Source organism: Lissotriton vulgaris, chromosome 7, assembly GCF_964263255.1.
Source record: "Lissotriton vulgaris chromosome 7, aLisVul1.2, whole genome shotgun sequence".
In the NCBI taxonomy this organism is placed as follows: domain Eukaryota; kingdom Metazoa; phylum Chordata; class Amphibia; order Caudata; family Salamandridae; genus Lissotriton; species Lissotriton vulgaris.
Window position 1 is genome coordinate 607,789,298 of NC_141695.1, and position 24,797 is coordinate 607,814,094.

Genomic DNA, 24,797 nt, shown 5'->3' on the forward strand with positions numbered 1-24,797 from the left:
AGGTTGAAATAGTATCAAGGACTCACCCAATTAGGGTATCGGTAATGCCCCTGCTTGTATGCGGGACCTAATCCCCTAATCGCTCCTGGTCCCCTCCCTCTTTTGATACAAGCCCATCTGCTAAACAGATGGTATCCCGGCTCAAATTAGTCATAGAAAGCACCAGATTTCTGACACCACATCTCTGCTGACCAACAGGACAGTGGCCATTGGGCTGTTGATCAGTGTACCTTAGACTATCTACCCTATTTACCGAAGACCTTCAGATGTACATTTTTCCATAATGAGACTGCCAGGAAAAGCCTGACTGTCTTGAACAGGAAAGCAAATAAATTACCCCACACTCTGGGAGAAAACTCCCAGCTTGTCAGGGCTACTCATTAAAAAAAAAAAACATTTTCAATTTAAAAAACTCTTTTTTTCTTCGGAAATTTGTTTTTGAAAAACAAAAAATTCTTCAGAGCATGTACATTAAACATATGACACACTAGATTAAGCTTCAGTTCCTTCAGTGGAGTTGCTGTGGAGGCTTCGTTGAAGGTGCAGATATCCCACTTTCCTGACCGGTCTCTCCAAGTATGACGGGCTGTCATCTAGCAGGGGAGCAGCAGACATCCCTTTCCTGCCTTAGTGGGACACCCACTAAATTATACATAGCCTCTACATTTGATGAAGGTTTTAAGATCAAAAATACGTTTTATGTTAAGGGTTTCAAGACTAAGGGCCACATGTACTATCTGGTTGCCAAAAACTGGCTGCAATTGTGACTAATTTTGGCGACACAAAATGTATTTCACTAACCTACGTAAGTCCAAATAGGACGGTTCACAAAATAAACAATAATGAGTCACAGACCATCTCCCTAATGCAACTCACTAGGGTTGGTCACAATCAGATATTCTGGTCTGCAAAGGTCAGCAGAGCACCATACCCGTCATTGATTTAAAAAAACCTTTTGTAAAATCAGCAGCCTAATTTCCTTAAAAGAAACTATAATGCCTTTAAAAAAAACTTTTTTATTTTTTTCAAAAGCTTCAATGATAGTTGGGAGTAATCCCCTACACCACTGCCTTCGCCCCATCAAACTTGTACCCCAATGTGCAAAGTGAATGGGTTCAAAAGTGGGACCCCTTCCCTTCTGCTAATAAGTTACCATCCCAAATTGGGTGTCAGCTACTTACAAGTTTACAACCAGAATTTCAGTCAAACTATTGATACATAGGGTACAGAATTTCTATTTAGAAGATATGCCAACAAAACGGCCCTTCAGAATAGTAATTAGTAAGCCATTTCTAAACCCATTTTAGGAATCTGTAAATCTTTATTAAGTTCTAAAATGGATTTAGTTAATAGGGAAAAAGTTTTAGCAGTGCAAACTCACAAATGTAGCAGATCAAATAAGTTTCATACATCTGGCCCTAATTGCTATTTCAAAGCTCTGACTAAACACACACTTCCCTGTGTTGCTTTTCAATTAAGCATTTCTTCAAGTAAAGACTGCTTTTCTTTTTTGTTTAATAGTGCATTTTCCAGCTTAAGACTGTACTCCTGTCCCCCATATGACTCTATGGTGCTGGGTTCTTAAACATGCAACATTTAGGTGAGGTTGAACCCAAGCAAAGTGAAATTCAGTTTTACTTGCCAGATTTGTTTTCCATTTGCAATACAAATCCGCAAGCATATATATATATTTTATTTGTAAGCATTCCGTCACAGCTATTTGACGTAGTCTGTGGGAGTGTGGTATCATTAGTCAATGTATTTTATAGTTGGTCGAATTAAAGTTATCAGAACCTGTAGTGTTGAATTTTAATAATGATTTAACATGGCTGCAAACACTCATCTAAGAGTACCACTTTTCTAGCAAATGTATACAGTTATTAAAACCCTGGCCAGCCCTAATCTAAGGAAAAAACATATCTGAACAATTATTTTTGGAGCTAAAGACTAGTCTCAGGGGGTGCTGTTATGCTGTATGTAAAGTGGCTGCAACCAGCTTCCCTATTACTCCAATAAATAAACCAGCTGAGTACGAACTGCTCCTTCTTGGGCAGACTCGGCTACATAGGGTGTACCATTTGGCCTTCAGCCGTGGCTCCCAGGGGGTGGCTATATCACTGTAGAAAACGTTTTCAATGGTGGTGCAACAGGTCTCTCCAGACCCCCTTGTCCTGCTTACGGCACTGTAGATGGCAACATGTGAACACTTCATGGCATACATGCCTCCCCCGCGAGCTACTGGGTCTGGCCCTGGAGAAGGCTCCGAAGCTCCTAGCAACCACCCTCCCGGGGTTCATCCTTGAGTGTGTGGGGGGATTTTTTTTGGGGGGGAAAACCTTTATTGATACTTCAACCAGTTACAAGTATGGGCCTACAACCACCAGGGCTGTCCGCTAATCAATATCATTTCAATCAAGCAATTAGAACCAGACTCGGCCTTCTGGGGGGCAAATACAGCACGACTTCAATTAAAACTGGTAGCATAGCATACTATACAAATAGCAGGATAATAAAGGTTCCATTTTATAATATAAGATAGAAGGATCAGGTGCCATACAATGTCACAAAGGTGCATAAAGGGCGGGCAAAACAGTAGGAAGTCGACAGTTAGATCGATATCATTCAAAACAGCGGCCCTGAGGCATACGAATCAGGATCAAAAAGCATACAATTAATTTCGCACCAGTAGAGCGCCCGCCCGATGGTACTGAAGTACCGTGAAAGTATAGGCACAGAGAAAAAGTCGACAATTGACAAAGGAATAGACCCACTACGCTGACCCGAAAAAGAAGAAACAAAAGAAAAGGCGAAGAAAGATAAGAAAAAAGGCCATAGAAACAAATAGTAAAAACAAAATTCCCCCCCTCGAACCCCCCACCCTGCACCCCTGCAGATGACTACGGCCTACCCCCCTAGCAGCGTGCCTGTCGCCCCGTAAATGAACCCGAAATATAGAAGAACAAAGGGAAAAAAAGAAAAGGGAAAGAAAGAAGGGACTAAAACCCTGCCCAAAAAGGGGAAATGGAGGAGGGCTGTGTCATACGCATTCCCGGACTCTCCCCCCCCGTCTTAACGAAGAATCCCCCGCAATGTTAACACAGTCAAGCAGACCACAATAAAACAGTACATCAGAGGAAACTAGAAATCCTGCCCCGCACTCCGGTAACCAAATAAAGCAGTCCCGTTACCAATAAATCAATATTGTGAAACCTCAAACAACAGTCTCAGCCTTGGTCCCGTCGATCAAATTTGCTGATCCCCTTCGATAAAGAGCGCCCCACCGTAAAATTGTCAAAGGTCAAACAGAAGTTATCGAGACATAGTCTATTAGTCGAAGAAAGGATGGCAAGTCCCAAAGTAGACGCTAGAGTCCAACGATGCCCCTTCCTGGCTCTAAGACCAGGCACTATCCCATCCGCCATCTTGATGGACCAGCTGGGAAGGGGGTGAGACACAGTCCCACACAGATCACAATTACGAGCAAACGTCTCCAAATCGGGAAAAGCAGTGAAATGTTCCGCCAATTGCAGTTCCAAAGATTCCGACTTTGTAGGTGCATTGCCAATCTCCACATGTTCGAACCGTTCCACTTCTGTAGGGGCATAGAAAGCTCCAAGCACCGGGTCAAATGGCATCGCTGGGGTAGCAATAGGGAAAGGAACAGGCCACCGGGTCTCGGGCAGCAAGACAGAGTCTGGTCCCGATCCTCTAAGTCCGTCCACCGCCAACATCAGCTTCCAGGCCTGGGTCTTCATAGTCGCCTGAAGTGCCTCAAGTGCCACCATCACTGATCGCAATGACAGGCCGCACTGGACCCGCTCCGCCGGGTTTCGCATAGCATCAAGCATATTGACCCCCACGGAGAGGCGCCTTCCCCGGGGTAAGATTAGGCGGAGCAGGAATGAACCATGAGGGACCGATCGTCAGTAGGCGTTAGTGCGCACCAAGTCTCCGATCCAACGGCACCCGCGCTACGAACGCCAGGCCCCCGGGTCTCGGACCCCCACACACACCACCTCGGGCATCACTCGTCTCCGCACCTCCGGTACAGTTCCAGGCAGCAGATCGGCAGCAAATCAATCATAAAGATGTCGGACGTTCCGTGGACCGGACCCTGCCGCTCTCTCCGGTCCGCTGTTGTTCAACTAGGACCCGGCTAGACCAAAACTTGAGACCCCGGCTTCCAGACTGGGCTAGGCCTCAAATTAAACCTCGACATAACTCCACTCCACCATGTCAGAAAATCCTCGGGATTGCGCCATCCGTTCGCAGAGTAGTTCATGCACCCGGGTATGGGGCGAGAAACCAGGATATACGACAGGATCTTCGAGCGAGAGACGGGGGTCAGCGGAGCCGGGAAGCTATGCGGCCATCTTGCTTGCTGTCGTAGCTCCTCCCCGTGTGGGGTGATTTTAATGCCATTATGCACCCCAGACTGGACACAAATTCAAGATCCGAGGCCGGCAGGTCACAGTGCCTGTCAGACTTGGCGAGGGCTCTCGGTCTTACCGATTTATGGCAACAACACCATCTCAATGCCCGACATCACACTTTCTATTCCGTACCGCTTCCCGCCTCAACTGAACCTTTGCCCCAGCCATAGACACTGGGGAAATTTCTCAGATTCAGATTCTTCCTAGGGGACTCTCAGACCACTCTCATAGTGGTGACGGCCGGGAAACCAGCTGGTGGTGAGCGAGGTCTGCTCAAACTGAATGCTTGGTGGCTCTTAGGCCACTCATTCAGCGACTATCTCCATGACACCCTTATTGAATACTTTGATTGCAACAATGGTACAGTTTCTTCCCGAACCACATTATGGGAAGCCTGTAAGGCCACTGTCCGGGGAGAGGCCTTGGCGAGCATTAGAAGTTGGGCCAAAGGGGCTGCAGAATCGTCCCAGAGATTCATAAGCCGGGCGGGGGGGCTGCGGGGGGGTAGGGCGGGAGTGCTCCGAGCGGTGATAAATATTGCTGCAGTATTCAGCTCTCATTTTGGTGGCCTAAATGCTTACCGTGGGCCCCACCCGCCTAGAAGGATCACCACATTATGGTGGACATCCAGGTGAGAACCCTCTCAGGGAGGAGACGGCTGACCTAGAATCTCAAATCAAGGTGAAGGAGGTGCAGTAGCCAATTGCCTAGATGTGGTCGGGCAAGACACTGGGCCCTAATGGCTTCCCCTAGAATTCTCTAGGAGGTACTTCTCCATGCTCGCCCCACATTTATTGCTCTTATTCAACGATGCTCTGGCAAGTCATAGACTCCCTCCAGATCTCAGGGGGGCCACCATAACCGTCATCTCCCAGCCCAGAAACCCCCCTGAGGAGTGAGTCTCTTATCACCCTGTATCAATAAAAAAACGTTGAAGTGAAAATACTTACCAAAATGTTAGCAACAAGACTAGCGAATGCAATCTGCTCGCTGTTCCACCTGGACCAGAAACTGAAACTGGCAGGAGCACTAGGCACTGACTTTGCCTCCTTCACCTGGCACTGGTGCAGAGAGAGAAACTGCATGAGGCCAGTGATTTGTTGTTAATCGATGTGGAGCATGCATGTGACTCAGTCCAGTGGCCCGTTTAGCTAGCGATCCTTCGTTAAATGCAACTGGGCCCCAGGTTCATCGGCTGGATAGAAACCAATCGTAAAGACTTATGAGCGCAGCTCATGGTCAACAGAATGCTCTCACCTCCCCACCATTGCTGTTCACGCTTGTAGACGAGCCACTGGCGGTGTAAATCAAGGTAGATGCTAGTGAGCAGGGAATCCGGTGATGAAATGGGCTGTAAGACAGTGTCTCTCTCTACTGTGAAATGCTATTAGATGTTCATCGCGCTGAGGCCACTGTTCCCAACCTGATGGAAATCCTTCAGCTCTATGGTGATGCACTGGGGTTCTGGGTGAATTGGGAGAAGTCAGTGTTGGTGTCGGTGAAGGGGGAGGTACAAGGGGAAAGGACGGATTCTCCACTCCAGTTGGCAGGAGACAGCGTCCGCTACCTGGGTATGACTGTGCCTTTCACCCAAAAGAAATATTGGGAACTAAATGTGGTACCTTTACTTAGTAAGCTGAAGCACAACTTTGTGACATGGGCACCACTGCTGCTGACCATGGTGTAACGGGGAGTGCTATTTAAAATGATTACCCTCCCATAATTCATTTACGCCCTTCGGCATTATACATATATTCTCCTCCCATCCTTTTTCTCAAAACTCCAGGCCCAAATTGGGGCTTTCTTATGGGCCAACAAAACTTTGCAAATGTCATTTGCTAAGGGTTGAACGTCCCCGTATGTGGTGGGGCTTGGGTGAACGGATGTAATGATATACTACTGGGCATCCCATCTGGCGCCAGTGGACGACTAGGCCAATGGGGACAGGGACGACCCGGCGAACCCCTTGACCCCTATGCAAGACTTAACTTATTTTATGGCAAGTCACCATCCAACGCACGTTCTCCTATTATGTGCCTTCCTCTCCTTTGTTGGCACGCAGCACTAAAACACTTGCACTGGCATGGGAAGTTTACAACAGCTGCCTGAAACAGCCGGACAAGCCGGTTTTACCAAATGGGATTTAATAGTACTCTTTATGTTGGTGGATATGTGGGGGAGGGGGGACAGGGTCATCAAGTCCTTCCAAGACCTAGTGACTCTTCCACAGATCACAAAAGTATTGTTACTTGCAGCTTCGGTACAACCTGGAAATATACCAAGGTAAACTTACATCCCTCCCAGAATTATATCCCTTAGAACTTTCCCTCATACACGGCATGCTTGGGAAAAGGGGTAGCTCCTGATCATATAAATCAATCATTATTTACACCCCTGACCCCTTGCTCACACTCAAGGCACAATGGGAGGCAGAGTTAGGAGCAATTGAAGATGAGGAGTGGGTTGAGGCCAAAATGGTGCCCCGTCAATTGGCGAGATCAAAGCACTTTTTGGGCTAACATTTAAATGCTTGCATACATTTACTATTCCCTGCACAGACCATGGCAAATGGGATGAACAGCGAGCCACACTTGCACCAGGTGGCACTTCTCTCTTGAGACTTTCTTCCACACCGTTTGGGAGTGCCCAGTGATTGTTCGGTGCTGGAAAACAATTGGATGTGTTGCAAAATGCAGTAAAGAGGCAGTTAGACTTGAGTCTGAAGATAGTGGGTAATGGACTTGCTGGGAGGCCGAGGAGTACACGCTCGCATCCGTGATGACCACAGGATATTTGGTGGCCAATATGAACATAGCCTGCCATAGGCAAGAGGCTCATGTCCCCAATCACAGTAAGGACCATCAGAATGCAGCATTTTGCAGCACTTGAGAAACTGGTCGACAAAGCCCGGAGGTACACAAGAAATACTTCAGAATATGGACTCTCTGGACACGGGCGAAGGCAGTTCTGGGACAGGCTGCAGGTTATTGATTCAGTCTTCTTGTTGCATAATGGGTGGTAGTCTCATTGGGTCTCAAGGATAGATGTGTATATTGTATTGCTGGGTTAGTGGAGACTCCACAAATCACGGCAATAGCTGTATGTTTAAATTTGCATGTTCTTATATGCAGATAATCAATAAAAAGTTCGTTTAAAAAAAGGTGTCTCCGATGTCCTCTATGTCAAGCATAGAAGAAGAATATAATTGGTGAAGAATATAACTGGTGAAGAGCATTTTGTGAGTCCCTTAACACACTAGGGCCTGTATTACAGAAAGTGCCCCAGGGCGCAAAAGACGTTTGTGCCCACTTTGCACACCCGAGGGGCACTTTGGTATTACAGAAGGGGGTGCAGACACTTGTGCGGACCCTTCTGTAATAAATACAGTGCTGGCGCACTTAAAGGGCCAGCGCTATCTGCAGGGGGCTTTCCCTCATTTGCATGGGTATGTGCCCCATCCAAATGAGGGAATCCTTTTGCCTCTGCTCCCGCGCCCTATTACAGACGCAGACAGAGAGGCAAAGAAGCCCTTAGTAGGTGCACTTACAGAGTGCCCCCTAAAAAGTGGCACACTGCCAGTGCACCCCCTGACTGTAGCCTTCTGGTAGGGAGAAAGTGGGTCCCATGGACCCCCCAGACATTCCCTTGCAGGCGGGTTGCTGCCTGTACTGTGGAAACACTGAGGGGCTGCTCCGTTATTTACCTGAATGTGTTACCTTGGGGCAGCACGAGTTTGCAGCTGCCCTGGGGGCAGCACATTCATCTTAATAGGGCGCATTTTCATTGTTTGCGCCAGGCACACCTTTGTAATCGTGCGCCTGGTGTAAACAAGGCAAAAATGTGCTTATTGTCTAATGTGGCCCTAGAAGTCTATATCTTGTTGCAATGTAAGACAGTCTTTAATATGAAGAGGCTTCTTATACATTACACACTGACACTGAACAAAATAAAAATAAAAGTGGTTACAAAATGATGCTGTGGCTCTTCAAAGAACATGAAAGAATTATACAGCAGCTGTTCTTAAGCTTTTGACTTCTTGGGATCCTCAGCGAATTACTAATGCAAGCTAAAGACCCCGGTCTAAGCAATGTCTAGTTAAACTTCAAAACAATACAGAAAAGTACAGAAAAAAGCATAAAACAAACACATCAACAAGTTTCTTACCTTCCATGACGCCTTATCTGGTAGAGACTCTATGCAGCCTCAGATTCTTTACCGTAGAATATTTCCCAGGCATCAGACTGGTTCCAGAAACTTTTCGAGCAGCACCTCTGTCCGCCATTAGGTGGCATCGATCTGCTCCATGTCAGATAAAGGTGCAGAAAGCGGATCGACCATTTTGGAAGCACACCATGGCACAAATTTGTCCTAACGGCAGGTGTATACTGTCTCCGTTGAAGGACGCCTGCCTGCCTGAATGTCGTCACAGACTTCGGTGGGGAGGTCAAAAACATTCAACTGCCGCCGATCAGTCGCAATGCCTAAAGGAGAAGTGTGCACAGGTTCGGGTGCAGGACTCTGGCCTGTTGCTGTGACACTAGCTCCTCCTGAAGGGGCTGCCTGATTGGAGGACCGATATTCATGCGTAGAAGTTCGGGATACCATACTCTCCATGTCCAATCTAGAGCCATAAGAATTACTTGGGCCCAGTAGTTCCTGATCTTCTTGAGAACACTATGCAGTAGTGGTATCGGCAGAAAGGCGTACAGGAGGCCTGAGCTCCACTTAAAGCGAAGAGCGTCTGAATGAAAGATGCCTTAGAAACTCCAGTACACAGAAATGCTGACATTGCGCATTCTCAGTGGTGGGGAATAGATCTAACCAAGGTTCTCCCTTAACGCTGAAGAGATCTTGCACCACCTCTGGATGGATATACCATTTGTGATCTGCTAGGCATCAACCGCTGAGTTTGTCTGCTAAATATGTCCTGATGTTTCAGCCATGTCGAGAGATGCAGAGCCTCTTGACACAGCCCACCCTGCCCTGTTTATTGCAATGCCATATGCAATGGTGCTGTCCGTGAACATCTGAACCAGCCTTTCCTTGATAGAAGAAAGCAAGGTTTTCAATGGCAGGCAAATTGCTCTCAACTCCAACAGGTCGATGTGGAGCCAAGATTCCGCAGGAAAGCACTATTCTCTGACTCTACCTCTCCCAGATTGCTGCTCCAGCCCAAGAGTGATGGATTTGTCACTATAGTCGGTTCTGGATGGGGGAAGGGAGAGGGGTCTGCTGCTAACCCAATCTTGGTTCTTTAGCCACCACCACAGATCTTTTGCAGCACCCTCCATTATCTTGACCATATTAGAGAGATTTCCCTGATGCTGTGACCACTGGGACATGAAACAAGTAAAGGTAAAGGTACCTCTGGGACCATAAATTGAATGTATTTCTCAAGACATAGGATTAATTATTTTACCTACTTCAATTTTCTATAAATAAAAATGCAATACTTTTGACAGCTTAACAACTTGGGTATATAGACATCAACTCATCTCTCTGCTGTTCCAACAATAACCAACAAAGCAGGCAGGGAAAGACTGGAACCCCTGACCTCCGCAGATGTGCTGCGATCACCGCCATCACTTTAGTGAACACCAAGGGTTGCTGGTGAGACTAAAAGGGAGCACAATAAACTGAAAGTGCTTGTGGTCCACCATGTACCGCAGGTAATGCCTGTGAGTAGGGCATTACGGGGATGTGGAAGTAGACCTCCCACAATCCAGTGCTACTGTCCAGTCTCCAGGATCTTGGGCAGACAGAACCAGAGCCAACCTGAGTTTCTTCTTTTTCAGGAGGAAGTTGAGAATGTGCAGGTCTAAAAGACGGTGGAGGCCTCCATCCTTCTTGGGCACCAGAAAGTAGTAGGGATTACAACCACAACCTACTTCTGAGGCAGGCCCCCTCTCAATGGCTCCTTTGGCCAAAAGAGCCTGTACTTCCTGACGGAGCAGAGACGGGTAGTCCTCCATCAGTTCGTTTGTGGATGGTGACAAAAGTGGTGGGGTTTCTAAAAAGAGGATGGATTAACCAAGCTAAACAATATGAACTACCCATTTGTAAGATGTTATGGACTGTCAGCCGGGCAGGTGAATTCAGATCCTCAACTAAAAGGGTTTTGAGGCTGCATATGCCAGGGGTGGCAAACAGGGTGGACGTCTGGCTGTCAGGCCCATGAAGGTTTGCTGGAGTTGCGCCCGTGACCACGAAAGGGCTGGGGAGTCTGTGGGCTTTGTGGGCTGGGTGAGAATGGACGAGACTGATGGCCCCTACCGTAGCTACAGATGGGGCAAAAGGCAGAATGGGGTTGAAATGGGGCAATGGAGAGACACAGGGACCAGTCAGCGGCCCGACTGTCCTCAAACCACTCCAGCTTGGAATCTTCCTTTTCGCAGAAGAGGTTGTTGCCATCAAAAGGCATGTTCATAAGAGATGCCTCAACATCACCCAAGAAGCCATTTGATCTCAGCCATGCATGGTGTCTGAGTGCCGCTGACAATGCAATTTCTCCGCCTAGAAAGTCAGTTGTATCCAGTGTGCAGCAAATGATGAACTTTGCTGCTTCTCTATCGTCGGCAATGGCCTGGGTAACTATAGCTTGGGCCTCCTCCTAAGATCATGGGCACCGCTTATACAATAGAATTACAAATTGTGTGGGTGCATTAACCCATGAGTCATGCGGTGTTCACTGACTGCAGAGCTAGGCTGGTGGAAGAAAACATCCTCTTTCCAAAGGTAGCCAGCCTCTTGGATTCCCTACCGGCGGTATGTTAGGGAAAGTGCCAGGTTTAACTTTGGGGATGCAGCTTTCTTCAACCCACACCCTGTCGCAGTAAATCTGATTATCCATGCCTCTACCTCCAGAGTAGAATAATGGTGCACAGGAGCCCCTGTACAGGGCATGGCACATGCCCCGAGTAGGACATCCTTGAGGGACTCATTAAAGAGGAAGAGAGGTTCTGAGGGGGTGACTCCCGGCTGAAGCATGATAGTTAAGACATTCTTTGTGACTGCTACTGGGGCAGCATAAAGTCTAGGATCTCAGCTGCCCACCTCACCACTACGGCAAAGGAAGTCCCTTCTTTTGTAGCCACACCAGGAGGAGAGACTAAGCCAATGTCTGGTGAGGTGTCAGACCCATGGCATCTGCCAGTTCTTGTACCTGTTATCTCTGGGCTCTTCTAAGCCGTTCTGGTAACAATAAGTATCCTCAGATTAACCCAATCATACTCCTCTGAGGGCCTGTCGAAGAAAGAAGGCCTGTACTGACTTGGCCAGGTACAGAGTCGACGTCAGGCGATGCCAATCCGGCTTTGTATCGGAGTCGGGTATGATAATGGGGTCCTCAACACTGTGGGTAATTGGCTGGCCTGGAAGGATGTTGCTTGAACAGGCTCAGGGGAAATGAAGGCCTCACGACCACAGCTACAATGGCGCTGAGGGTAGACCCACTGGTGGCAATCCAAAGGGGCTGTCTGCTGACCACATGAGGCTCAAAGGCACTTCAGAGGTGTCGGCCCGCCCAAATATAAGCTGCATAGCCTCATAAAATGCTTGTAGTTGGGCAGAGGTCTCTGTGGCTCCGAGAAACTCAGGGAGCTGCAGACTGGACTCTGAGGTAAGCCCTGCATGGGAGTGGGGCTTATTGTTCCAGCACCTCGTTCAATAACTTGCAACAGCGTGGTGAATTCAAAGTGCTTTTTGACTTTTGACTTTTTGTGGGATTTACCCAATGACTTTGATCATGCTGATGAGCACCTGGAATGGCTCTGTGAAAGTGCCTGGGTCCTTTTTCGCGACCGGGACCTGGAACGTCATGGAGGTGAACGGTGTCAGGTGACAAGGGGCTTCAAGGAATGCTCCTGCACCGGCTTGGGGTTCATGCCGCAACAGTCCTCAAAGGCCTTGTAGTCGTGGTTCAGTTCCAGGCACCCAAGACAAAACAGATGGGGATCTGGCACAGACATCTATTTGTGACAGGATCTACACGTCTTTATAAACCCCACAATTGGCGGTTTTTGGAGTCCCTGACAGACTGAAAGACAAAGCCTCAAAAAGAGGTGTCTAAACGATGAAAAATGTTGTCCAAAAAGTGAATAGAGGTAGCTTTCTCTGGATTTTCTGGATTTGCACTGATGTTGCAGACAGAAAAGAACTGATGTCAGTCCACTGGAGTGGTGCCTGTAAAGGCACCGCACACGTCACTTCAGGCGCGTACGATGCAGAGCTGATTTACACCACCTGCAAGCGTACTGAGGTACTGCTCATAAAGTTTCCGGATCCAGTCTGATGCCTGGTGAAGGTGTGTCCAACCAGTCGATCGTGAGCCACCAGTAGCTCCCTGACACCTTCAGAGTAGCTTGCGGCTTTGAGTTAATTTCTAAATAAGCACAGAGTCACATTTCCTTTCCTCAGGTTAAGGGAAATGCTGTGTTTATTTTACATATTATCATCAGGCTGCAGATAGCAGGTCCTTGTAATGAGCAGTGCTCAGTCAGATTTATGACCCAGACAGGGGAACAGAGGTGAAGAACTGAAGCACTGAGGTATTTAACTCTTCAATAAAAGTCCTTGTCGTGTCAGTTTTGGAGCTGAGAACAAATTATGTTTCAGAATGCTTTTAAATGAGAGAAAATGAAAATGGAATGTTAACTCTTCATTTTAATTTCCTCCCATTTCAAAGTGCTGCATTTACAAACAGTAGGCCTCTCGCTTCTAATGACCAGTATACACTGTGCTATATTATAGAACTGGAAATTACAGTCATTTTTTAAATGGGAGAAATTTGAAGTGAGAAAACTGTGCTACATTTTTAATATTTTTGCAAAACATCTTTCTGCACTTTACATTTCTCTCATTTAAAAAAAAAATGTTTCAATGTTTGTGTTCTACATGTAACGGTGTCACACATGGCGAAAGGTATGTCCAGTGCCACATATGCCTATGACACAGGCTCTCAGTCACTCATACACACATATCCTATTCATATGCACACATGTTCATACATCCCCAAAGACCACACACTCACTGAAACACAATGCAGTCCTGTCATAAGGTCCCTAGTCAAAGTATTTTTTTTCAAATTATAGTATTTGGCTCTATGAACATTAAGCTTAAAGTCAATGAAAATGGGTGTGGGTGTCTGGTAACAATCTGAGAGTTGTTTAGCCTTCAGTAGAGCAGGATTATTTTCCCTGATCAGAAGGAGCTCTCACTACAGCAAAGGCGGAAAACGCCTACGTTTAGGAATCTGCGGCTAGAAGTCTCTATCAGATATACAAATTATTCAATGTATTATTTAATTAATAAACAAAAAAAATACAAAAATCAAAACTTCAATTTAATGGGAAGGTAGAAGCTTTTAAAAATGTAGTTTTATTTCTAAAAAACAAAACAATAGGCTAGACTGTAGATTATGTCACTGTCTTTTTTGCTCCTACTGCAAGCTCTCTTTCTGTTGGTGCACACAGGGCTTCAATTGAGCCCACAAACTGTCCATACTAGATTCCATTTGCTGTACTTGTGTTACTCCCACAAATCATACTAAGGCTCTTAATTTGATGTTTAGCCTCCAGCTTGAAACAACTTCATATTTACAGTGTTTACTTTTTTTCAATTTGTCTTTTTTAATATAAATATACTTTATTAATTGGCTGATATTTACTTTTCTAAACAGTTGGGGATTCCCCGATTAGGCATTTTTGGCCCATTGGGTCTCAAGAGCCCAAGTTAAGAACAAGAGACAGAAAGGCAGCAAAGGAAGCAAGAGAAAGAGTGAGATTAAGAAAAAGAAAAAGAAAGTGTATGATGGAGAAAGAAGTGGCATCAAGTGAACTCAAAACAAGGCAGCCTTGTTATTCAGCGGCTCTGGCATTTGGCAGTGCTGGTGACAGGCTTCTAGGAAAAATGTTCAACATATTAAGTAAAGTAAAGGATATAAATCAGGGATGTTTTTCATGCTAGAGAAATTGTTCACATACACATGCACTCATCTCTGCAGGGATACCCTCTTATCAACAGATGACTTAAACTTCCAGAGCCCCTCGTCTCCTCACCTATAAAGCGGACTTTGGCTTGCCATGGGCTCAAATCCATTATGGTTGCTATCTCCTGAAGCACATACTTCTGTGTGGACTGAAGGTTCACCTGCTGGATCAAGCATCGTGGGATGTAGTCCATCAGCTCCTGTCTGAAAAGAACAAAAATGCCACCTCATAAATAGACAAAACCCTCCTGACCACAGGTAAATAATGAAAATGCAGGACTTCTCAGCCATCTTCAGCATTGTTGGCCATCATGTACCTATCCACACTCTAAAGTCTTGAATGAGATCCCTTGGCAATGTTGTTGATTATTCCTTCTACCTATCCAACCAATACCAGTTCATTCACATGGGCAAATGCAGGTCCCAATAACTATTTATCAAATACAGAGTCCCCCGGGCTTCCACCTTGTCCCCAATACATTTCAACCACTATATACCCCCTGAGTATCATAATTCACCAATATGCCAATGACGTACAAACGTACTTTAAAGTCTTTTCTGCTCCAAACATCTTATGCCTTAAACACTCTTAATCTCATCCAAATCTGGGTGCCCCGCACCAACCTAAAATTCAACTCCACCAGAACAGAATATCTGTGATTTAATGAGAACAACAACTAGTTAAATCCTAAGTCAACCAAATTAACCTAGATGGATTTAAACCCCAACTTTCACCAACATCAAGTCATTTGGAATCACACTCGGCACCAACCTCACCGTTAAGGAAAACATTGTGAAGAAAACCAAGATAGCATGATGCAAGCTCTCTCTTTTAAAGAAAGTGAAACCAATTAAAATCAGGGGAGCAGGGAAAACGCATTTTGATCCCAATTTAAGGGGCACTACTGGTGTAATGAGAGCACCTCACCCTGTCCAACATTGGTTATAAGGAGCAGCAGATATTATGAGAGGGACCCAATGAGCCAGAATAATGTAGGTTTTGCCTGAATAGGCAATGAGATGAGTGAAAACTACCACATCTGCATGCTCTATTTGGGACAGCTCTAGGACTATCTCTCCTGCAGTCGCTGGGGGTGTTTTACAGGTCTGTATAATTTAACAGATGGCGGCGGAATTTCTCCTGCACCCATTCTCGTCACTGTACACTAATATAAACGTCACCTGAATAAAACCTCCTGTAATGTGTCTTACAGGACCCTGGCGTAGTGCCTTACCCATGTTTGAGGGAACACACGTCACAGGTCAGTTATTATTGTGCCTTTCTCTCCTGGGACAATGGGTGGGTGATGTTCAAGAGGGATCTGCCTCCTTCTTGATTGAATGTTGGGAGCCCTGGCTCACTTTCGACTGCTCATGTAGTTATTGCGATTCTAGCGAGTGACATTCATTAGCTCATTCTCATGGAAGCTGGAGCCGTTGAGGAATAATTGGGAATTAATTTGTCCAACCAGCACTTCATCCGACCAACTGTAGGGTCACGTCTAGTCAGGGAGGGAGCAGTGGAGTGAAACTAAAGCGGAAATCAGTTAAGTCTCAGATCACTTTCTTGCTTTGCCACATTCTTCATTGCCTTCTTGCGGGTGAGTATGACCTTATCTATTTTATAATTAATTTGAGACTACTGTGGTATGATAATAAGAAACTATAGAGATGCTTGAAATTCTCACCACTGAATCAGGGGCATGATCTCCTGTCTTGAAATTCTTGTGATATTTTTGTGGGTAGCCAATATCATCTATATTTTGGTTAAACCCTTTCTGCAGTCAGTTTGAATAACTGTTTCATCAGCAAATTGAGGGCGGATTGTCTTTCCATCAATGGAATAGCTTTTGCCTTGATGTCTAGTACTGCCCCTAAAAAAGTTAAGCTTCTAGGCAGGTGTTCGAGAGGATTTCTCATTGATGACGAGTCTCAGTCTTACACAGGCCAATATTGATTTTTTTAGGCATTAAGATGAACCTTTGGTCATTTAGTCGTCCAGGTTTGGGTATACCTGGGTATGCCTAGACGTCAAAGGTAGACTGCAACGGTAACTATTCAATTATATCTTGGAAGCAGATCGGAGGACTAAAGGGAGAACTAAAGGGAATGCGCAAAACTGATAGTGGAGACTTGTTACCTCGAACCTGAGGTAGACGCAATGCTTTTATTGGATAAGTATATGAAAGTAGATGTCCATGAGGTCTAAAGATACCTTGTGCTTGTTCCTCATAAGTAACTTTAGAACCTCTTGAAGAATTACCATTCTGAATTACTGTTTCTTTAGATTTAGTTGTCTGAAGTTCAGAACGGGCGCCACTCTTTTGACACTTTCTTTTTGATGAGAAAGTATTTGAAATAGAATCCAATGTTCTGAAGTTTAGGCACTGGTCCGATAGTTCCCTTCTGTAGCATGTTGCAAATCGCTACTTTCAACAATCTTAGAGGCTTGTGCTTGACCCTGTGCGGAGGAGTCATTTGTGAATGTTGAAGAAATTCTAGTGTGTTTCCACACTGGAACATATTGAGCAACTTTATGTCTGTGGTGATCTTTATTCAACAAAAATATCCTACCACTGCATTATATTATGTCCTTCCTTATTTGAAAGACTGCAATTGTAATGATGGTGTAGAAAAAGTGTTAGACCCCTGCAGTTATTCAAAAAAGGGGGATAAGGGGGGAACACTCTGTGTTTTGAAATATACATAATTTAATGTGAGATATATTTGAAGTTGAAGTTGAAGTTGAAGTTAAGGGACTTGTAAAGCGCTCGATCACTGTGCAGTTTCTTGGCGCTAAGGACACAGACCCAGATGAGTGGAGGAGGTCGCCTAGGGCAAAAAGGCTCGTGAGAAAAGGAAAGTCTTGAGGGCTTTACGAAAGTCAAGATAAGTTGGAGTGGACCTAATGGTGAATGGGAGGGTGTTCCAGAAGGTCGGAGCCAAGATGGAGAACTTCAAGCCCCCTGATTTCTTCTTCCTAGAGCGGGGAACAGAGAGTAAAAGTTACGAGGAAGAGCGCAGGTCTCTGTTGGGAACATACGCTTTAATTTTAGAGTTAATATAAGCTGGTGCAGTGCCTGCCAGGGCCTGAAAGGTCATACAACCCATCTTGAAAAAAGCACGCTCAAGGATGGGGAGCCAGTGGAGGGTTTTTAACAGAGGGGTGACATGGTGAAATTTGGGGAGTTTGTGGATGAGTCGAGCTGCATGGTTTTAGATAAGTTGAAGGCGTCGAAGGTCATAAGCAGGGGCGCCGGTGTACAAAACGTTGCCATAGTCAAGTCGTGACATGACCATGGCCAAAAGAATAAGTTTAAGAGCCGAAAAAGAAAAGAAGCGGGAGATCTTACGTATTGTGCGGAGTGTCAGGAAGCATGATGAGACCACAGTGCTGATCTGGGAGTGCATTGGGAGGTCGCTATTGACTTTGGGCCAGATGCATCAAGCGAAATGCGCTCGCAAAAGGGCCAGATTCTGAGAATCTGGCCCTTTGCGAGTGCAATTTTTGCATTTGGGATGCATCATCCCAAATGCAAAAATCGCAAATAGAGAATTCGCTAAATTGCGATTGTTTGCATTTAAGGAATCTCTATTTGAGATTCCCTAAATGCAATGCATGAAAGTATCAAAAATAGCGAATTCGCTAATAGGGCACGCAAATTAACACGAAGTACAACTTCATGGTAATTTGCAAAAACGTTGAAAAATGCACTTGTGTGCATTTTTCAAAGTTTCATGTTGCGCACACACATGCCCTAAGGGCATGTGTGTGCGCAACATATGTGTACAGATCACATTCAGGGGTGTAACCTTGAACTCGCAATTTCAATTTGCGAATCGCTAATTGCGATTCGCAAATTGAGATTGTCTTCCCATTCATTCCTATGGGCCTCTAGGCCCATAGGAATTAATGGGGAGGTATTCATTAATTGCGACTCGCAATTTGCGAGTCGCAATTAAGGAATTCTAAGGAATCGCTATTTTAATAGTGATTGCTTGATGCATTCCATTTTGCTATTCCTTATTAGCGATTCCTTATTTTTCGCTAATGAGGAATCGCAAAATGGATGCTTGATGCATCTGGCCCTAAGATCCTTAACGTTTTAACCGAAGAAGAGGGTGAAGGGGGGGTACCAAGGGAAGGGGGCCAAAAGAGAGAGGTCCAGGGACTGGAACTGCCACCCGTAAGTACCAGTTCGGTCTTGTCGGGGTTTAACTTGAGGTGATTGTAGTTCATCCAGTCACTGATAAAGGTCATTGTAGTTTTGAAATTGTGAATAGAAGCAGGGGAGGGAGAGAGGTTAAAAATCAGCTGGAGGTCATCGGCATGATTAAATACTGTCACCTCCATCTGCTGCAGAGCATATATAAGAGGGACAATATAGAGGTTGAAAAGAAGGGGGGCAAAGGGAGGAACCCTGTGGTACCCCATAGTTAACATCGCGTGTGGGAGCGAAAAAATTTGCCAGCTGAACAGCCTTCCCCAGAAAGGAGGTAAGCCAGGCTAGGGCGGTTCCTCTGATGCCGGTTCCTTAACTTATAATAGATACCCAAGCAATACCTCTCCAGAGGTTGGTCTGAGAACAGACTAGGAAGCCCTAAAGACAGAACACGCAAACTACCTGTCACAATGGACCCGACTATCCAGCCAACAGGGTTTGGTAAACGTGTGCAAAGATGCCCACATTGCAGCCCGACAGCTGTCCAGGACAGGGACTCCACGAGCTAACACATTGGTCGCACCCTTGGCTCTGGTGGATGAGCATGCAAGCCAATGTGAAGCAGATCTTAATGCAGAGCACTATCCACCGTGAGATGGTCAGTTTGTGCATGGCCTTCCCTTTCTTTGCCCCAACAAGCCCAATGAAAAGTTGATCATTCACCCGAAACTCTCTAGTATGATCAATGTAGAACGATAACTCTTTTTTGGTCCAGTCGGTGGAGTCTCTCCTCCTCTTTGTAAGAGTGAGGCGGAGCAAAGAAGGTAGGCAGGGTGATGGCCTGGCCTACATGAAAAGGTGTTACTACTGTTGGGAGGACAGAGGCACATGTTTTCAGAACCAGTTTGTCTGGGAAGAAAGATATGTAAGGAGGGTGCACAGAAAGTGCTGGCATCTCACTAACTCTCCTGGTCAATGTAATGGACACTAGAAAGGCAGGTTTTATGTTTAATCGGCAAAGATGGCAATTGTGCAAGGGCTCAATGGGGTCACATATAAGGAAGGTTAAAACTAGGTTAAGTACCCACTGGGGAATGGTGAAGGGTGTTGGAGGGAACATATGCTGTAGTCCCTTAAGAAAGCAAGTCACATCTGGTGACTAACAGGACAGGCTGATCTGGTAACCGCAAGGATGCCGATACGACTGAAATGTACTCATTACTGTACCCAGAGCAAAGCCTAGCTGGGACAACAAAACATCAGATAAGTGTGCAGAAAGGTGATTAACCTGTTTGGATAACTATCAAGCCACAAATGTATTCCAATGGCTGGCATATACTGTCTTGTTTGAGGGAGCCGTGGCTGCCAGAAGGACATTATAGGCTTCAGAAGGGACGTTAAAAACTGTCAACTGTTGCTGCTCAATATTCATACATGAAGGCAGAGTGTGCACAAGTTCGGGTGCAGGACCCTGCCCTGTGTCTTTGATAGAAGATCCTCCTGAAGGGGCACCCTAACCGGAGGGCAGATGCTCATGCTCAGGAGTTCTGCATGCCATACTCTCTGTGCCCAATCTAGAACCACTGAATGATGTGGGCCCAGTTGTTACTGATCTTCTTCAGAACTCTGGGCCAGAGTGGTATTGGTGGAAAGGAGGCCAGAGCTTCACTTGACACAAAAAAAGGTCTCTGAACGAGAATTGCCTTGGAACGTCCAGAGCACAGAAGTGCTGGCATTGCGCGTTCTCTACAGTGGCAAATAGATCTAACCAAGGTGCTCCCCAATCTCTAAAGCAGCCTTGACCACAGGATGGAGATGCCATTCATGATCCGCTAGGCATCCACAGCTGAGTTTATCCACTTTGGCGCTCACAGAGCCCTCTAGATCCTGCCTTGATGTTCCAGCCATGACCTGAGACGCAGGGCCTCTTGACAGAGGGTCCATGGCCCCACCCCACCCCACGCTGTTTGTTGGAATACAACATGGCGGTGGTGTTGTCTGTGAACACCTGACCTAACCCCTCCTTGACAGAAGGAAGAAAGGCTTTTAATGCCAGATGGATCACGCTCAACCAGCTAGTTGATGTGGAGCTGAGACTCTGCTAGAGGCCTGATCCAACGATCTCCACCTCTCCCCGATGGTCTCAGGTAAAAGTATATTCTGCCCCCCACTGGCCACAAGTGACTTTCTGACTAGGGCAAAAATGGTCCTAGGTTGCTTGTGTTCCAGTTTAGGGAGGACCTGGTCTGGCAATTCGGGCTGGACTGTTCCAAGGAGGAGCAGGGTCAAGACTGATTTGCATACAGCTGGTTCCAAACGAGGTGGCGTGGAGGACAAAAAGCAGTTGATTGGGAAGCGGTGAAAGTGCCTGCCAGTGTCTGAGATTCATTCAAGCATTCCATCCATCACCTTGTTGTTTTCAAAATTGATGCCCTAAGTGTGCTTGGTATGCCCAGACGGGAGTATGGGCTCACTTTGCCACTGGAAGCAAGCTATAGTTGGCTGAAAAGCCCGAATTAGGGCAAAACGGGTCCTAGGCTTGCTTGTGTTCCGGTTCAGGGAAGACCTGGCCTGGCAGTTCAGACTGGACTGTTCCCATTGAGGAGCAGGGTCAAGACTGATTTGCATATGGCTGAGTCCAAACGGAGGTGGCATGGTGCATACAAAAAAGGGTGGATTTGGATGCGGCCCCAGCGATTGCCAGTGAATGAGATTAATTCAAGCATTCCCTCCATCACCTTGTTCTTTTTGCGGTATGGTGGAATGCACAAGAAACTAAGCACTAACTCCAGCTGCAGAATGGGGTTAGAATCAGAGGACTGGGGTGGAGTCCCACCTATTCAGTGCGAACTGCGCACTCCTTTCCTGGAATGGGAGCAATAGAAGGAAGACTCAAGTCTGGACTTCTTGTGTTTAGGCTTTGCCATAAAAAATGTTCATGCCCACGTTTTAACAGGGATTATTTGTTATAGACCTCTAGGGGCTTTTACGGTGTTTCAGCAGCAGTCGCTGCTGGAGATTTTTACCAATTTGGCCGCGGTCCTTCGTAAATTAGTTATCTTGGGAGATTTCAACCTTTGGTTCAATGGATCTCTTGATTCAGGGTACTTCAATGTTCTTCACTCGTGCGAGGGTCTTGGCCTTTTCCAGCGGGTGGCAAAGGCAACCCATAAGCGAGGTCACATACTTGACTAGATCTTTGCTGAAGAGCGGTATCTTAACGTTATGGAAATTCTGCCTTTGGTCTGGTCTTGAGTGCACAAAAAAAGCAGATACCCCCGTCTATTATTGATGGGTGGGGGGGAGTCAGCAAGTGGTTTCTGAAACCACTGACACTGTGGGTTTCAGTGATATGGGAATAAGGGCTAATGATGTTCCTATTACCCCTACAGACAGCATGAATGGTAATTATTTAACTGAGTTTGTGCTTTTGACCTTGGAGGATTTTTGTAAAGTAGCACGTGGCATTTCATCAGGTTCCCCCTTAGACCCTGTTCCTCACAAAATCTGGAAGGAGTTCAAGGCAGAACTGTTTCCTACTCTACGATTAATTTGTAATCAGCCCCTCATTAGTGGGCTAGTGCCATTGCAGTGGAAACAAGCTTTAGTGACTCCTTTGCTAAAAAAGCCTTCTCTGGACCCGCAATGTCCTAGGAACTATAGACTGATTTCTCTTCTGCCCTTTCCGGCCAAAATCGTTGAAAGAGTGGTTAGTAGGGCGCTCTCCAACCAGCAGCATAAATTACTGGAGGAGGCTCAGTTTTGTTTTCGGACTGCTCATGGTACAGAGTCGGCCCTGGTGACCGTGATGGACGAACTTCGGATGTGGGCAGACAGGGGTCAGGCAGCTATTCTCACTCCGCTTAACCTGTCTGCCGCATTCGACACAGTCAATCATGGGACTCTATTGAGTAGGCTGGGGGTGGCAGGCAGTATCCCTCCCCTTATCGTTCTGATCTGATTAACATCACAAACGGTGTGCCACAGGGCTCGGCAATCAGTCCGATTTTATTTAACATATACATGAAACCCCTGATTGCAGTCATTAAAGAGCATAAGATTAACATCATAAACTATGCTGATGACACGCAGCTTATTCTCTCCTTGGAGGGAGAGCAATCAACCTCATTGGAGGAGTTCCATTGCTGCTTGCGTGATACGGCTCTGTGGCTGAAGAGTAATTCACTGCAGTTCAGTGCAGACAAGACTGAGGTGCTCTTCTGCTCGGCAGATAGGGTTTCCTCTGTGTTGCCCAGTAACTTCTGGCTTAGCGATACGTCAACCGCAGTGAGACCAGTGGAAACGGTTCGTAACCTGGGCATCATGTTTAATAACAAGTTGACTACGGAGGCTCAGGTTACTAGAACGGTGGATAGCTGCCTTGCGATTATCAGATCTTTGCAGAAATTTTTTCCTTTACTTCCCCACCAGGCACGGGCATTAGTTGCACAGAGTACAGTCTTGAGTAGATTCGACTACTGTAATGCCCTTCTGTTAGATTCTCCAAAATTTCTGTTGGATAGACTTCTTAGGATCCAGTCCACCGCAGCCAAACTTGCCTTGGGCTGGCCTAGAAGGACTTCTTCCTCTCGGGCCCTGGCAGAATTGCACTGGCTCCCGCTGGGGCAGAGAATTCAGTTTAAATCTCTTTGCCTAGTGTTTAAGGCCCTACATGGCTTGGCCCGAGCTCTCTGCAGAGGAAATTTGAGTGGTATGTTCCAGCCAAAAACCTCCGTTCCTCTTCGGCGAGACTAGTTAGGACCTCGAGGTTCAGGAAAGGCAAAGCAGGGGGCAGAACCTTTATGGTTGCCGCTGCTAGACTTTGGAATGGGCTCCCTCTGGAACTGAGACAAGTGAGCGATCTCCTTCTTTTCAGAAGAAGACTAAAAACGTGGTTGTTTCCGAAAATGTAGGGGCTGTTATTTTTCTGTGCGGTTCCCCCCCTATCCTCCTCCCCCTCTTTTTTTGTACGCTCCCCACCATGTACTCTGAGTTGCCAGTGCCAGGATGCCTGTTAGGTGACAGAGCGCTTTAGAAATTAAATAAGTAAATAAATAAACTGAAACTTCCTATTAGACTTACTTGAGAATGGGGACACGGATCAGATCTTGGAATGGGACCACGATTTGGACCGTGACCAGCCTTGTTCCTTGTGCTCTGCATAAAAACTTTACCTCCTGTTTCCTGATGATCTTCATATGCATTATAGAGCATTTGTTTCATGACTTCAAATCATTCTTGGATCTGAGCCACTAAAGCCGCTAAAGACAGATGTCATGCTGGTCTCTGACCGACATCATCTTCCTGCAGATGTGGCAAAGCTTAGAGCCTGTAGTTTTCTGGAGACACACCCCTAGCAACTGCCCCATAACCATTTTTTGGAAGTCAGTAAAACACCGACAAAAGTTCAGAAGAGGAGCTCCGTCAAAGGGCATAGAAAAAAGTCAGCGCTCAAGGGTGGTGCCCATATGTGACTCCATGTCATCACTTCCAGAGGCAGGGCAGAGCCACCACAGAATCCGATGGTACCACCTAACCACCTAGCAGTGTATAAGGGCAACTGCTAGGAAGTTTCCTGATCCATTGGCCTGTTTGAATTTAAAAAGTGAGGAATCTGTGGTTTGATGTATCCATCAGAATGTGCAACACCGCCAAGAGCCATAAACCGATATAGAACCAAGCCTGGTCGAAAACAAAACCACTCAATTAGGTCGAATTCTAAAGAAGAGAATATAAGCCCAACCCCTGAAAAAAGTACTGAACCCAAACTAGTGCAAAAAGAACAATTGATGGACAAAATACAGAACAATATCATATATTCACCCCAGTACAAATATTTGGGTCTAAATCCATGTTTTTTTTGCTCCCCTTGCCATTCCAGTTTGAACATAGTCATATGCAAACCAGTCTTGACCCTGCGCCCAAAGGAACAGTCCAACCCAAACGAGACTACATTCTGACAGTTAGAGCTACACTTCTAAATAGCTTAAAGTTCGACAAAAGAGGATGTAAACAAAAACCAGGACCCAATCCGACATAAGGGTCTGTTAGCTCAACTACGCTCAAGTCTGACAGGCTGTCAACCGAAATACGCCTGTTCCTGTCAAGTGGAAATACATCAAATTATGGCAATTGTAACACAACACACTGGCATTTCCACTCGACTCAACTCTAGCAGAAAAGCCAGTATTTTGAACTGGACTCAAGTCTACGAGA

At 46.1% G+C, this 24,797-nt stretch overlaps 1 protein-coding gene across 2 annotated transcripts in view; it reads right to left on the reverse strand.

Annotated features, from left to right (window-relative positions):
- Positions 1-24,797, reverse strand: part of MYO15B (myosin XVB) — a 961,787-nt gene that overhangs the window by 152,672 nt on the left and 784,318 nt on the right. For both annotated transcript variants that reach the window (XM_086930750.1, XM_086930751.1), the window contains one exon: positions 14,489-14,622. In XM_086930750.1, the coding sequence (XP_086786876.1) occupies positions 14,489-14,622 (134 nt within the window). The remainder of the gene's footprint in view (positions 1-14,488; positions 14,623-24,797) is intronic.